Raw genomic sequence first — 14,328 nt, 5'->3', positions numbered from 1 at the left:
CAACAAGTTCAATGGTATATTGAATACAAAAAAAAGAAAAGGAACCAAATGAGTACAAACGCAAAAGTTAATTACCCTCAAGAGTCATTTTCCCCGTCAATTATTGCTTAAAAATGGGTGCAACTTCAAATGGGTTTATCTTTTACTAAACGAATAATGAAGTTTTAAAATATGGGCTTTTCTTGGCTTTGAAGTTTCAAAAGTTGGCATTTAAATGGATTGCAATTTTGTTAATTAATGATTTTATTTTATATAATTAAATACCATGTTAATAAAAACAATCTGAAACTAGGCATCTAAATGGACACACAACACAGGTGGCAAAGATAGTTAATGACCCAAGTGCGAGAAACATCATACCTTTATTATAGAATGTTCTTTCTATTACAAAATTGCACGTTAATTTTTTTCTTGTTCTTATTAATTAATGTTTATTCTAAAAAATCTACTCAATTATCTGCTAAAAGAATATTATGTGAAGTGTAAGCTGCTATGCTATGCTATGCTATGCGTGCATATCTACAAGACAGAAATATGTGGTCTGAAGTTCCCTAATAATAATAGTAATAATTAATATGTTGTTGCCTTCAAAAACTTGTCATAAGGGCTTAGCGGTGGTAACCGAAAAGAAGGTTGTCTATTTGGGCTTAAAGGAGGTACATGCACAGCCCTATCTATGCTTGTTAATGATTCATCTTCCACTTCTTCCACCTCCAATTGCTGTTCCAAACACCAACAAACATTTAATTCACCAATAAGTATTAAAATCAGCATATTTCAAGGATCACATACATAAATTGAAACTGAAACTCTAGTGTTCTAATCGATTATGTTCGTTACATGGGGCAAACTTTCTAGGGCTATTTTCAATGATAAGGGCGTTCACATCTTTTGCACAGAGCTTGACTATGTCCCCCCTTTTTGGGTGGAACAAAAATTGCAAGATTTGTCCTAACCACCTATGCTTATTGTTTGGTTTGATGGAATCGAATGAGATGGGTGGAGTAAAAAGAAGTTGTTTGATTTGTTCCATTTCCTCAGACAAAACAAATAACTTCTTTTTATTTAAATGGAATGATCTGGTCCATTCCGTCCCGATTTCCATGATGCCAAACACTACCTTGGTATCTTTGTGGCAGAAAACATCTCATATGAAGAAAGATATTTAATATTCTTACATTTTTTGATATATTATGGTCATGGTTACCGGATGCCAAAGCTTCATGTTGCTCCTTAAAGCTTTGAAGGAGAGACATTTTGTGCTGTTTACCGGTGACAAGATCCTCACATTGATTTTTAATTTGATCATAAGGACAAGGTGCACGTGACGACTCATCCCCCATGTTTTCTACATCAGAGGCCGTTTCCACTACCTGATAGTGACACAAGTTAAGTTGTCATTCATTTTTGTGTTATCATGCAAAAAACAAGCAACATACTTTTTATTGATTTCTTTATTATAGCAACCTACTTTCATTTCTTTCTCGTATGACATTGTACTTTGAAAAATCTTACTCAGTTATAGTGATGTCATCCAAATACAAACAAATTTTCACTGCTATAAGTAGGTAGGTTACGCTGTCCTACTATGATTTTTTTACTTTAGTACAAGGGCTAAATGAAAGAAATAACAATGTACTTTCATTTATTTGTGTATGTATTGTAATATCCTTATTTCAGGCACGGGGTGATGATGAAATAAGGAGTGCTTGAAGTTGAAGCTCAAAAGGTTTTGTGCAAACCTAGATACATTGGCTTGGTTATAAGATAGTTGGTGCATAGAGTTAGATTCAAGAAATGGCAACGTACTATCCTCTATTTGTTTATAACAAATAACATTCTATGCTAGAAGCTTCCTTTTACAACATTGCACTTTGGAAAATCTACCCAATTGTAGCACTGTCATCTAATACAAAGCAATTTTCACTGCTAATGTTTACAAGTACAAAATCCTAATAAGAAAAAAACTGAAAGGACAATGCTATAACTGTGTGCATTTTTCAATAAGAAGAAAAAAATTGAAATGTTGTAACATAAAGAAATGAAAGGGGGATGCTATAAATATAACAAAATAAATAAATATAAGCACGGTATATTGCTATACTTGCGCAGGGAAATCACCAATAAATTCCCAATATTTTGGGCCAGTTTATGGTTTAATCACAACTTTTATTTTTTAAATAGTATGTTGCTATTTCTTGAATCTAACTCTATGCTCATAAATGTGAATTGCACTGCAGGTCACTAAAATTTATAATTTTGTTCCAATCGACTAATTTTTCACAGGTTACAATGATGACATACATGGACATGTATTTATTTTAGATGTACATGGAGATCACAATGAGCATATATAGTTACACAAAAGAAAGGTGATAGAGTAAAAAGACATACTGATTCCAATAGCTGGTCAACACTTAAAATGTCAAGTGAAGGTTTGTGATCTGATTCATCTGAAAATTCATCTTCTTCTGTTGAGGCAGCAGCATGAGGCATATCCTAGGACAACAAAAACATTTTTGTAAATATAGGGAAGTAAAAACCTACTCCTTTTGTTGCATCATGAAAACGTAGCATGTGTTAGTCAAATATCAGAGAACATACACCAAATCAATATACAGATGCAAGTGAAAGAAGATGCATGCATGGTATAATTGAATAAGAAAAAATATAACCTGATGAATAGGCTGAAGCTCCATTTGTGGGCACGGAGGAGCTCCTAAAGGATATTCCTCATCAGGCAAGAAACACTGTGAAAGTTGTGCCTTCATATTTGATACTTCTTGTTCCTGAAACAACATTCAGAAATATTTACTTATGCCATTTCTAGGCCATATTATCAGTCAAATGGTCCCAATTATTCAAGTTCACGTATTTATAAAAATTTATGCGCATGTATTTAGAAAGTGTCATGCATGATACAATTGCATGCATTAATTTAACCGCATGAACATAAATAACCTATCATGATGAAAGAACAGCATGCAAGCAAACAATCACGAAAATAACACCTGGTAATTATTGGCCCTTAAAACAAGCTCAAAGTTATCTAGCTAACCAAAACTCTTACATAAATTTATAAGGACAATAACACCTACAAATTATTTTTTGTCAAGTTGCCTACGTGTTCTTTCAACAGTCGCATCATATAACTCTTTCCCTTATTAATTTCCAATTTTGAACGTAATTTACAATATTCAAACCCTTTCAGTTTTTAGGATTTATTTGCTGTGCCAGTAATAATATGCAAATAAACACAAGACACTTAAGTTGAGAAGATTCACAACTGAATTTCGTTTTTAACCAAAAATCACACTTTATGCAGTCAGGGATAAAGTGAAATTTCTAACCAAAAATGGACTAGTATATTATTTTCCAAAAATTTTATATACCAACTTTAATGGCTAAAACCAAAATGTAAAACTTCCATTCCAGGGCCCTTTTGTAATTTCTGAAACTTGAGAGTCATTTAATAACTATTATAGCACTGGAAAATTTTCTATGGTCTAGCTTTTGAGAAGTAAGAAAAGAAGAATTGAAATAAAATATCTCCACTTCGAGATGACAGGATCTCCCAAGAATCAAGTTCAATGAACAAAACAAGCTAGCTACCCAACAACTCAAAACAGACTTCTTATACACCCCCTCTTCCTTTACACCGACTTACTGATAAAAGACATAAATGCCCCCACTAAGACTGCTTATTACAAACAGGCCGTAACAGAGGAAGTATCTCCTGGCGTATGTAAACCTCAGTGGAGGTTTACCATAATTGGTATAGTTGGATAAGTACAATGCTACAATAGGAAGAAATGGAAGTAGAATGCTATCATAAACAAATCAGTAGAAATACAATGCCAACTGAAAAGCAAAAACAACAACAACAACAACAACGAGGGTGGTTGTGATTACCTCCGATGATCTCCCAACCCTTGATACCAAGTGCATCGAGAGTGTATCTTTTAATTGTTGATCCTTTAAATCAACTGAAGAGAGTGCATTAACTGCAAAGCCTTCATCTGCTTGTGACCCATAGCAGTTCTTGTCACCAGGTTCTGTACAAATAGCCTGCAGCCTAATATCTTCATCCAAGACAAGATATGGATCCACCTGACATATGGTATAAATTTAGTAAATACAGCAAGTTCACTCACACTGACAGATAATAATTTTAAGAGACTAAATGCAATGCAATACACTTTCATTGATTTGTTTATTATAGCATCATACTTTCATTTCTTCCTATTACAACATTCTACTTCAAAAAAATCTACCCAAAGCTATAGAAATGACCTCCGAATACAATTTTTTTTTTCTTTTTGATGCGATGATTAGGTAGATGTTTCATGTAATGTCTTAATAAGGAAAAATTGAAAGTACAATGCCATATTAAGAAAAGGTTGAAAGTATAGTGCTATAATGAAAATAAGTTGCTATTTCCTGCATTTAAATCGAGCATTTGGTGGGTAAGAATGTCCCTCATATTTAATCAATCAACATGCAAAGAAAATATCTAAATGGTGTAGACCCATGTTAAAGGAGCCAGGGCTCTCCAACATATTTTAGTCCCATCGCAAAAACAGAAGTGGGCCCTCAAATTATCAAAACCATATGGAATATTGAGTTGAGTTAAAAAGAATTCCATCAACAAGATTTGAACCCATATCTATAGATTAAGAATGGGCTCAAATCACGAAATAGCAACATAATTTCATTTATTTAAGGGTTAATGCCATATCTTCCGGTTTTACACCATGTTTTTCTAGAAAAACTTCAACTTTTTCTTTTTTCGAAAAAAACCTCACATTTGGCTAACTTTTTTGTTTGGACCAGCTTTCTTGTTTTGGCTCATAATTCCTCTGTTTTTCATGTTGCTGCTGTTTATGGTGTTCTTGATAGTTTTTAGCATTAAAATCTAATGGTGACATTTGATTTTTTTTCAAAACAAAACGGCTTATGGCTTAGGGCTTAGGACTTAGGGTTTATGGTTTAGGGCTTAAAGTTTATGGCTAATGGATTATGGCTTAAGGCTTATGGCTTATGGTGAATAGCTTATAGCTTATGATATATGGCTTATGACATATGGTCTATGGCTTATGGATAAAGACAACTTTTGAACTCCAAGTAATCTAAGATACCAAGCTAAGTTAGATCGCTGTTCTTCACATGCAAAATCTCCTAGCAACTGTAAATAGATTTTTTTTTTTATGTATTTTGTCAACAAGAATTGGACACGACATCGTTTCTCTTTGTTTTGAAAAAAAAACAAACATCCTTCAGATTTTAATGTTGAAACTATCAAGAACACCATAAACAGTAGCAACATGAAAAACATAGGCAGTATGTAGGGGGTCTTTTGTGTAATTAGCCCTTTTCTAATTATAGTATCCTACTTCCATTTCATTTAATTACATCATTTCTCACTGAGCCATTATACTTTGTAAAATATACCTAATTATAGCATTGTACTTTCAATTTTTTTTAGGACATTCTACTTAGAAAATCTATCCAGTTGTAGCAGTAAATTGGTTTGTATTTGGACGACATTCACATTGCTATAACTGGGCAGATTTTTCAAACAAAAATGAAAGAAAGTAAAGTATGATGTTATGTTATGTTATCATAAACAAGTGAAAGTTGAGGTTACATCTAAGTAGTATGAAGTGAAAACTGACTGTTTCTTCTGTCAATGTTGATCTAACCATAGAAATCAGCTCCGAAAGATGGCATGCCTTTGCAGACACAATAATCATGTATGAAGCCAGCATAAATAAAGGTCTTCTCTGAGATGGTTGTTGGACACCTTTTAGACATACAATCAACCCACATTAGATACTTACAACCAAAAAATAGCAACCTACTTTCACACTAATATCTTTATTGCATATAGCAGCTTACTTTCATTTCTTCTTATTACATATTAGTATTACTTTCAAAATGATAATATGATGCTATCTATTTCGTGCATTTATCCATAACAAAAAGAACACTATTCAAAATGATTTTACAAATATTAATCTGGAACCAGGACCAGGGAAAAACTACAGAAATTATCTTTATTCTAATGCACTTGTACTGATTGATATAGATAATAAGCTAACACTCAGCATCCAAGCCTACAGACACGACAGATGTAAATAAAGCCTCTGCTCTATCTCTTAACATATTAAACTAGGAAAAAGAAAACCTAGAAAAGGGTAAATATTGGATATATATATATATATATATATATATATATATATATATATATATATATATATATATATATATATCCCAACTGCATCAAAACTCAAATCTAGAAGAATACTACCTTGTTGGCTCAGAGAGATGCTTCTGAGGGAAAATGCCAACTGGAAAAACCGTAGTAAGGCCACATGATTTGAATTCTGAAGAAAACCATGTAAACAATTTCAGCGAATAGACAACATACACATGTAGTTTGGAATATTTTGCTTCTTGTTCTACAAGTTGTTTATAGTATGTAAAGCTTTATTTTATTGGTAGATGACAAATTCCGGTATTGTTTGTATAAGAATTATTGATATGGCATACCTTTGCCAATATAAACGATAAAGCAAGAGTATATGTATGTGCCATTGCCTCAAAATTTGCAGGGGTATTCTCCATGGATGTTGCCTGAATCCAAATGGATGTAAGAACAAGACTCACTTGATGCCCACTCAATCGCATGGAAGTAAGGGCCTGCAGAAAGTTAGCCTTCAATTTAAGTAGAATTAAAGTTGTTTGGTATTTGGTGCAATTTTTGTGTTTTACCAATATAGAAAATAACACTTAGGTAAAATATGCAACATACTGAATTCCCATCTCGGGTAGAAGGATTTTCTTTCTCCTTTGTCTCTTCATCTATGGTTTCTAGTGTCGCTTTGTGAATGGACAAACTTCCATCTGCTGCTATTTTTTGTGAGATTAGTGATGGAATGGCAGCTTGAGAAGGTATTAGGTCATGGATTGACCAAGGTTGACTTAAAGATGGGATTAGCACAATTGAGAAAACACGGTGTGCAAGTAGTCGTGTTTCATGATCCGGGTGTGACATTGCTAAGAGCAAGTGGTGAAAGAGAGCATCAGGGAACGTCTGCAAACTCCAAAATATCATTCATATGCCTATGGTTATAGTTAGTAAGTTAGTGGTGGAAGAAAGAAAGAATTTTCACTTGCCTTTCTGGAGTAGGTTATGTTTGGAATGGAGCTTATAACTTGTGCAGTTCGATAAAGAGCAGAAATACTTGGTCTAGCCATAGCAGAACTGATGGGGAGTTTCTCTAGCAGTACAGCCATGGTATCCAGAATGGGTCCCACATCTCCAACCTACACATACAATTAATTAATTACACATGAGTTAGTTGTAGTTTTTACTGTTGGTAGATATCTTTAAAGCTAGACCATATATATATTTTGAAGTTAGGAACAAGGCACATTACAAACCTTACATGAGAGAGTTGAGATGCAGTTTTCTAAAGCGCACTGAAGATCAACATAGCAGGTATCAGAGGCGTCTCCAGATAATCTCTGTAGGCATTTGCGTAAGTGTTTGATGAGATCAGCTATTGCTCCAACAATGCTCACCAACGCATCTTGCTGTTTTGCATGCTTCGACAGTTGTGTAGCAACATTTACAATATGTAACTGTAAAACCGGCTGCTTCACAACATCCTTGTGATCAACGTGTTTTACCAAGATAGCCAATAATAGATGGGATCTGTCATCTGAGTTCAAAAACACTACTTATATACATATTAATTAATATTATAGCTACCAACTACTTATAATTAACTCCATGCTAATTAATTAACCTGATTCCTCCAACATCTTTTGCAGATACTTGAGAACAGAAAAGGCAACCCCTTTCTCTGGGAGCCAAAGCTTATCCGTGTCAAATTTATGAAAAAGAGGTTCCAGTACATGTCGTACACTTGTTACCTCCTTCGCTGATTGGGCCATATTATGCAAACAAACCTGGGCCCAGTAACACGGGTTCTTGTATGCATCCCTGAACAAAAAAAATCAAAAGACCTTATTTTAGTACACTTGGTTTGGTATATATGGTCAAAAACTCAAACTAAGGGCACTTACACTGGAGGGACATCTTGTGGTTTAGGAAAGGGAGGATTGTGTTCCTGTTGTTGGTCACTATAATTTTCCAGAGTCACCGATATAATCTATATCAATTTAATTTATAACCAACACCAGTTACATAATTAATATATATACGTCTCTTGAGTTTTTTGTAATTGATTATGGAAATATTAATTACACCATGCATGCTTTTATACTAACTGTGAGTTGAGATGAGAAGATGCAACATACATTCTCAAAGTTCATAGAGACATGAGGTTGCTCGCCGATGAATCGCACCTACTCCAAGAAAAAGATGAACAGGTATATTAGATAAGAGCATCTTGACCTCATGTATAGCTTTTTTTGTTTTGCCACGTCACCTTTCCCCGCTAACTTTATCAAACAAAATGCTATTAACTTAATTCATCTCCGATCATTCATCGCTTTCAAAAGCTTTTTAATTATGAAGTTAACTAATTTACCATCATCTTTGTGAAATATTTTATAAAGCCCCCTCGTATGATTTGTTAATATTAACGTATGTGATATTTATAAAATTAAAAAGTACTTCACAATAATAGTAAATAAACACAATATATAATTACATACAATACATGCAATTAAACAATATATTACAATGTCGGCTCTTTTCTTCTAAAGAAAAAATGATGATAAAATTATTACATTTATTATTTATAGTTAAAAAATAAAAATAAAACATATCATATCATCATTACGAATTTAACATATAATATCGGAGATTGAAATGATATAAAAATATTAGTTAAAACATAATAAAACTTTAAAGGTTAAATAATATAAGGGAGTAAAATGAAACAATTAAATAAAAGCAATAATAAAACTTAAAAAAAAAAAAAAAAAAAAAGCATTTAAAAGAATCTAACCATGTTGTATTATTGACCCAAAAAGCAATTCACTCCAATGGTAAAAAGCTTTCTTTGAGGTTGATTATTGATATATGACCTCTCAAAAAAGCTATCATTAGAGATGCTCTTAGGAAACTAGGCGAATAATGAGTGACACATTTTGTTTATAAATTTGTCATTAGTTTATTAGCTTACAAATTTTTAGACCAAATATCTACGAGACAAACATTTTTTATTTATAACAAAATTACCAACAATAGAGTTGGAAAATCAAGTTATGATATTCAATTCTTCACTAACAATATGTAATCATCAAATTCATGCTATACAATTGCAAACATAATGAAGAAGAACATAGAGCAATGAAAGTGAGCTTACCATAAAGGCCAACACTTCAAGTCCTGCTGACCTTAACTTCAATGTTCTCTCATCATCTCCATCTTCTTCAGCCAATTGACAAAGCTTTGGAACAAGGCCTTCCAGATTGAACATGTACGCAGTGTCCACCTGAAATTTGTAAGACCTCAATTCATTCACCATCTTTGTCAATAGTCAGGAAATGAGGTAGGGGTGAAAAGTAAAATATGGTATAAAACTGCTCCTTTCCCGGATGCATGTGAAGTGTTGTGTGTGTTACTCTTTTCCATGAATTTTTGCAACAACATCATATATACTTGAAAATGAGTGAGAGAAATATATACCTGATTGTTTATGAAGTTGACAAGAGCATGACAACCAAGAATTTGCATTTCATCTTGTCGTGTTTCCTCTAAAAGGGTCCCAACAATTCCCAAGAAACTACTGGCAAAGAGTGGCCTGAAAGTTTCTGGTGAATTACAACTGACCTCAAATCCAATACAAAGTGGTATGTATGTATATTATGTACAAAAATAGCTATGTCCATGAAAGAGGTTGAGCATCAACAAAGCTAATTTGCAACTATACCAAAAAAGTTTCATGAATATAAAAGACACTAAAGTAAAAGAAGAACAGATAAAACCTATATCAGAGGCCAATCCTAAGGCCTAAGGCCTTTGACATAGAGCTATTACTGCACCAAGAAAAAAAAATGCACAGCTTCTGTAACCATAGAATAACAGAAACTAAATTAACTAAGCAATCCAAGAAATAGACCACAACCATGGATTGATATAATTAAAATCTTTAAATTCCATATGGGAGCAATAAAATGTGTATGAGTTAAAACAGTGGGGAGAAGAGAGCTTTAGTTTAAAACATTGAAAATTAAATAAGAATAATGGAACACATAAAGTGAGCAAAGGATGACTGGATGAACATATCCATACTTACATCTGTGTCTTACAGGTGGATAGCAATCTTCCATAAACAAGAAGTACAATTTTTACAGCAGCAATGTTTTCATTCCTCAAATTCTTGTAAAACTTTTGCTCTAGGTAATCATTGATCTGTAAGAGAAGAAGAAATCATAGATACATACAATGATTGCTTGTCACTCAACTTCAATAACAATTTTTTAAAAATAAATCTACAAGGGTTTTAGGGCATGCTTATTTGTTTCCCGAATTGCCATATGACAAGGTTCCCTCAAACATAAGAGCAGTAAGTATCCTATGATCAGTTCAAAGCACTATCAGCACAATCTACATGGGTAACAACTCGGGTGCCTGTATTCTACATCTCTATATAATAGTCATTTAGGATCAACAAGATGCTCTGTGAATTCAAGAAGTGGGATGTGTACTAATTTGATTACATTTCTGCAAGCATACATCAAAGGTTGAAAGATACAAGTATTACCTTAGGTATACGTAAAGGATTTTTAGAAGCATATTCACAAAGCTTCCCAATCTTCCGCTCATTTGGCTCACCATCCTGCCATTTGATGTTATTGATTAAAAAAATAATCAAAGTCTCAAACAGAACCATAACCAGATAAAAGAATCATGAGTCGAGAATGTTAATTGTCCTAGAAATAGGAAGGTAGATTCTAGCTTTAAATAATATATATGTAGTTAAGCCAAAATAGATAGTATGATTATACTTAATCGTACATCCCAGATTGAGTAGAAATAAGTGAAGTAAGTTGAAGTTGTGACCTGAGAGCGTGGGAATATTTCTGCGAGAAGCGTTTTATAACGTTTTACTGGATGTCTGGACCTAGCCCTCAATGCAGGGCAGCATACACAGCAGATGCTACACAGGGGCAGAACACGTCTCGAGATAACCCCCATTTTCTTATCCTCTGCAAAATGATAGTTCGTGAAATTCCCAGCTGTATAAATATACATATAAATCATGGCATTTCGACATGCCAAAGAAAGGACTTGATTTCAGTGGCTTTGCCACCGGGCCAACCCTTGGCGTTTACAGATCATCCATAGGATTACTAAAAAGGCGATACGATTTAAAGGGGAAATAATTGAAATTGAAATTCTGACGAGTTAAAAGATACATACCAATACCAATACCAATACCAATACCAATGCTAATTGTTGTTCACAGTAGAAATTGACAGACTTCATAAACGAGTCTGATACCTTGTGGTCTCGATCTGGAACACCACGGAAACAAAACAATGAGGGACGACTAAAAATTTTGTGACCGAATCATACCAGTTGAAGATGGAGTTATGAATCAGTTACACATTTAATAGAAAAGGGGGATTTGAATGAAAGAAAACAATTCAATCGAAGAAATGGTTATGATTTTACGTTTTCACTAACAACACAAGAAATCGGTGAAACTTACTCCCACTACGTTGAATGCATGTCCGATCCTTCATTCATATGGCAATCATGTGATGAGAGTATTGTGTAGAGGTGGCACCTTAAAACACAACTTTTTAATGCCGATCACAATATGTTGGATGGGGTCGGGTAAAAATTTATATTAATATACTAAAAAAAATATTATAAGTTATGTCATTAAAATAATAATTTATTTTATCATTAAATGATCTAGAAATCATAAACATTATACGATATATGTTAAATTTTGCCAAATTTTTTTAAAAGTCGCATCAAATAATAGTTTTTTTCTTAAATTTTGTAGAATTATAGAAAAGTTTGTAAATTTACAAAAATTGTTTGTATGTTTGAAATGAAAATTACATATACAATCCCTATCTAACACTAAATTTATAGAATAACTCATGTATAATTGCGTAAATGACAAAACTGTAAAATTGGTCCTTGTGGTTTGTTAAAAACTTTGGATGGGGTCCAAAAAGTTTTTGACTTGCATGGAAGGTCCAAAATCAAGGTTTTTCTAGGTTTTTAGTCCCTGGTGCACTTAAAAAGACGATTTTACCCTTTTCATTTCTTTTTTCTATTTTCTTTATTTTCTTTGGTATTTAAATAATTAAAAATAAAAAATAAAAACTAAAATCTCACCCAACCCCATTATCTCTCTCTCTCCCTCTCTCTCTCTCTCTCCCTCTCTCTCTCTCTCTCTCTCTCTCTCTCTCTACCCACCGTCTTCCCCACCCTTGTTCCTTTCTCATCTAATGGGAAAACCTTTTAACCCTTCTCTCTTTCTTTTCTCCATTACATACTACCCCAAATTAGTCATCGAAGGTTTCATTCCGGTGATAATCTCCAATATCGAAATTCCCAAACTGTAACACATTCTTTCCGACCATAGACGTTTCAAAGCTGGAAAGACAAGGTAAGAAGTCGCTTTGAATCAGAAAGTTAGATGATTTTATCACTCCACTGAGAAGACCATGAGTGTGAATCAATGCTACTGCTTTCGTTGCTCCGAGCGCTATTTCCTATCCGATTTCCCAATTTAGCGGCATAAATTGAACGCCTTCGCTTCTTGCGAAATTGAAATCGGTTAAAGGTAAAAATTAGAAACCCTAGTTTTCAATTATGGGATTGCTTACCATGTAGGAAATCCTCCAAGCTGCCTAAACATAATTAGTCATGAATAACAAACACTTCGCCGCCGTACCAAAAACCAAATCAGAGCAGCAACAACCACCGGTTGCCACGAAGGTCGCCGAAAAAATTAACCCAGTGCTTGAATTTGCTGCCATGGGTGATGTTTTTACAGATCTTTCTGATTGTGATAATGGAGCCAGAGTATGATGATAACTTAGTAAAGTGTGCCTAAGGATCCACCACCAAGTCTATTCTTGGGGAGTTGAATGAGATCACAGGGGTTGGATGTTGTGATAGTTTCATGATCTCCGAAGATGATTCTGGTGGGAAGCCTGATTTTGACTTGTAAGGAGATTGGGGTTTGGTTTGTGAATTGGGTGGTGGTGGGTTTGGTGAGTTTGGTTGAGATGATCGTCTGGAAGAAGATGGAGAGAGAGAGAGAGAGAGAGAGAGAGAGTAAGTGGGGTGGACCCATCCTATTATTTTTCTTTTTCTTTTTTGCTTTTTTTTAATTATAAAACAATTAAAACAAATAAAGAAAATGTAAAAAATAATTAATAAATGTAAAATTGTCTTTTCAAATTTTAAAGGACCAAAACCAAAGAAAATTCTTGATTTTGGACCTTCCATGCAAGTCAAAAACTTTTTGGACCCAATCCAAAGTTTTTTGCAAACCACAAGGACCAATTTTACAGTTTTGTCTAAATGTAACCTCCCAAATTTCAATTAAAATTTTCAATTAAAAATTTAAGTGTTTATTCAAATCACATCTACAAAATCTTAAATAGGATCATTAGATCTTAAAACATTTATCAGAGTATCGTCAAAAGTTATCACGTACACAAGTCTTCCATGGATGCGATGCAATACAGTCCTACCCCTCCTTTATTATAAGAAAACATGAAAACATTTAAACCACAAATCGTAAGCACAAACACTAGTGAGTTCTCCAAAATACCACACAAGATATAACATAAATAAACAGCTATGGGTTATCAGCAATCTTAGAGACTACCCGAAGTCTCATTGGACAAACAGCACGCCCTGTGGGTTATCAACAACCTTGAAGACTACTCGAAGTCTCAGCACACACAATATCACATATCACAATAACAACAATAAAACTCAGCTGGTCAGCACGTATATACTACCACACAAGCAAACATACAAGAGTCACAAGGATAACAAGCATCCTACCTACACAATTTAGTAGGCTGGTATTGGTGCATTCGACCCACAAGCACAGTAAGAAGACTCGCCTGAATTGAAGAACTCTGAAACACTACAATACGATCCCTTTTCTACACTGCTTGCACCTGCGAATCCACTAACTCCATATCCAGATAAAATCTTATTTAATAGCCCAAAATCCTCAAGTTTGACCCATGGTCAAACTTGGTCAAAAGTCAACGGTTAACAAAAGTCAAACTTCAGGCTGAGTACGCCCAGCGTACTCAGCTCGTACGCATGGTGTACTCACCAACCAGAATCGGGAC

The 14,328-nt window shown here is 33.9% G+C and overlaps 1 protein-coding gene across 1 annotated transcript; it reads right to left on the bottom strand.

The window, feature by feature from the left end:
• Positions 1 to 350: 350 nt before the first annotated feature.
• Positions 351 to 11,781, bottom strand: LOC145028918 (protein SEMI-ROLLED LEAF 2-like). The gene is made up of 21 exons (XM_078977609.1): positions 11,697 to 11,781; positions 11,405 to 11,499; positions 11,045 to 11,190; positions 10,746 to 10,820; positions 10,278 to 10,393; positions 9,668 to 9,782; positions 9,345 to 9,473; positions 8,329 to 8,376; positions 8,095 to 8,180; positions 7,815 to 8,011; positions 7,447 to 7,727; positions 7,180 to 7,329; positions 6,815 to 7,096; positions 6,553 to 6,702; positions 6,311 to 6,386; positions 5,676 to 5,803; positions 3,913 to 4,110; positions 2,676 to 2,789; positions 2,395 to 2,499; positions 1,179 to 1,373; positions 351 to 720 (listed from the first exon to the last, which is right to left on the bottom strand). Exons 3-21 carry the CDS (start codon positions 11,177 to 11,179, stop codon positions 571 to 573), a joined length of 2,730 nt encoding a protein of 909 aa, XP_078833735.1. The 5' UTR covers positions 11,180 to 11,190; positions 11,405 to 11,499; positions 11,697 to 11,781; the 3' UTR covers positions 351 to 570.
• Between the last annotated feature and the right edge of the window lie 2,547 nt (positions 11,782 to 14,328).

Source organism: Lactuca saligna, chromosome 2 (genome assembly GCF_052625555.1).
Source record: "Lactuca saligna cultivar CGN05327 chromosome 2, ASM5262555v1, whole genome shotgun sequence".
NCBI lineage: Eukaryota > Viridiplantae > Streptophyta > Magnoliopsida > Asterales > Asteraceae > Lactuca > Lactuca saligna.
Note: the sequence above shows the minus strand (reverse complement) of the source record. Positions and strands in the feature narration are given on the sequence as shown.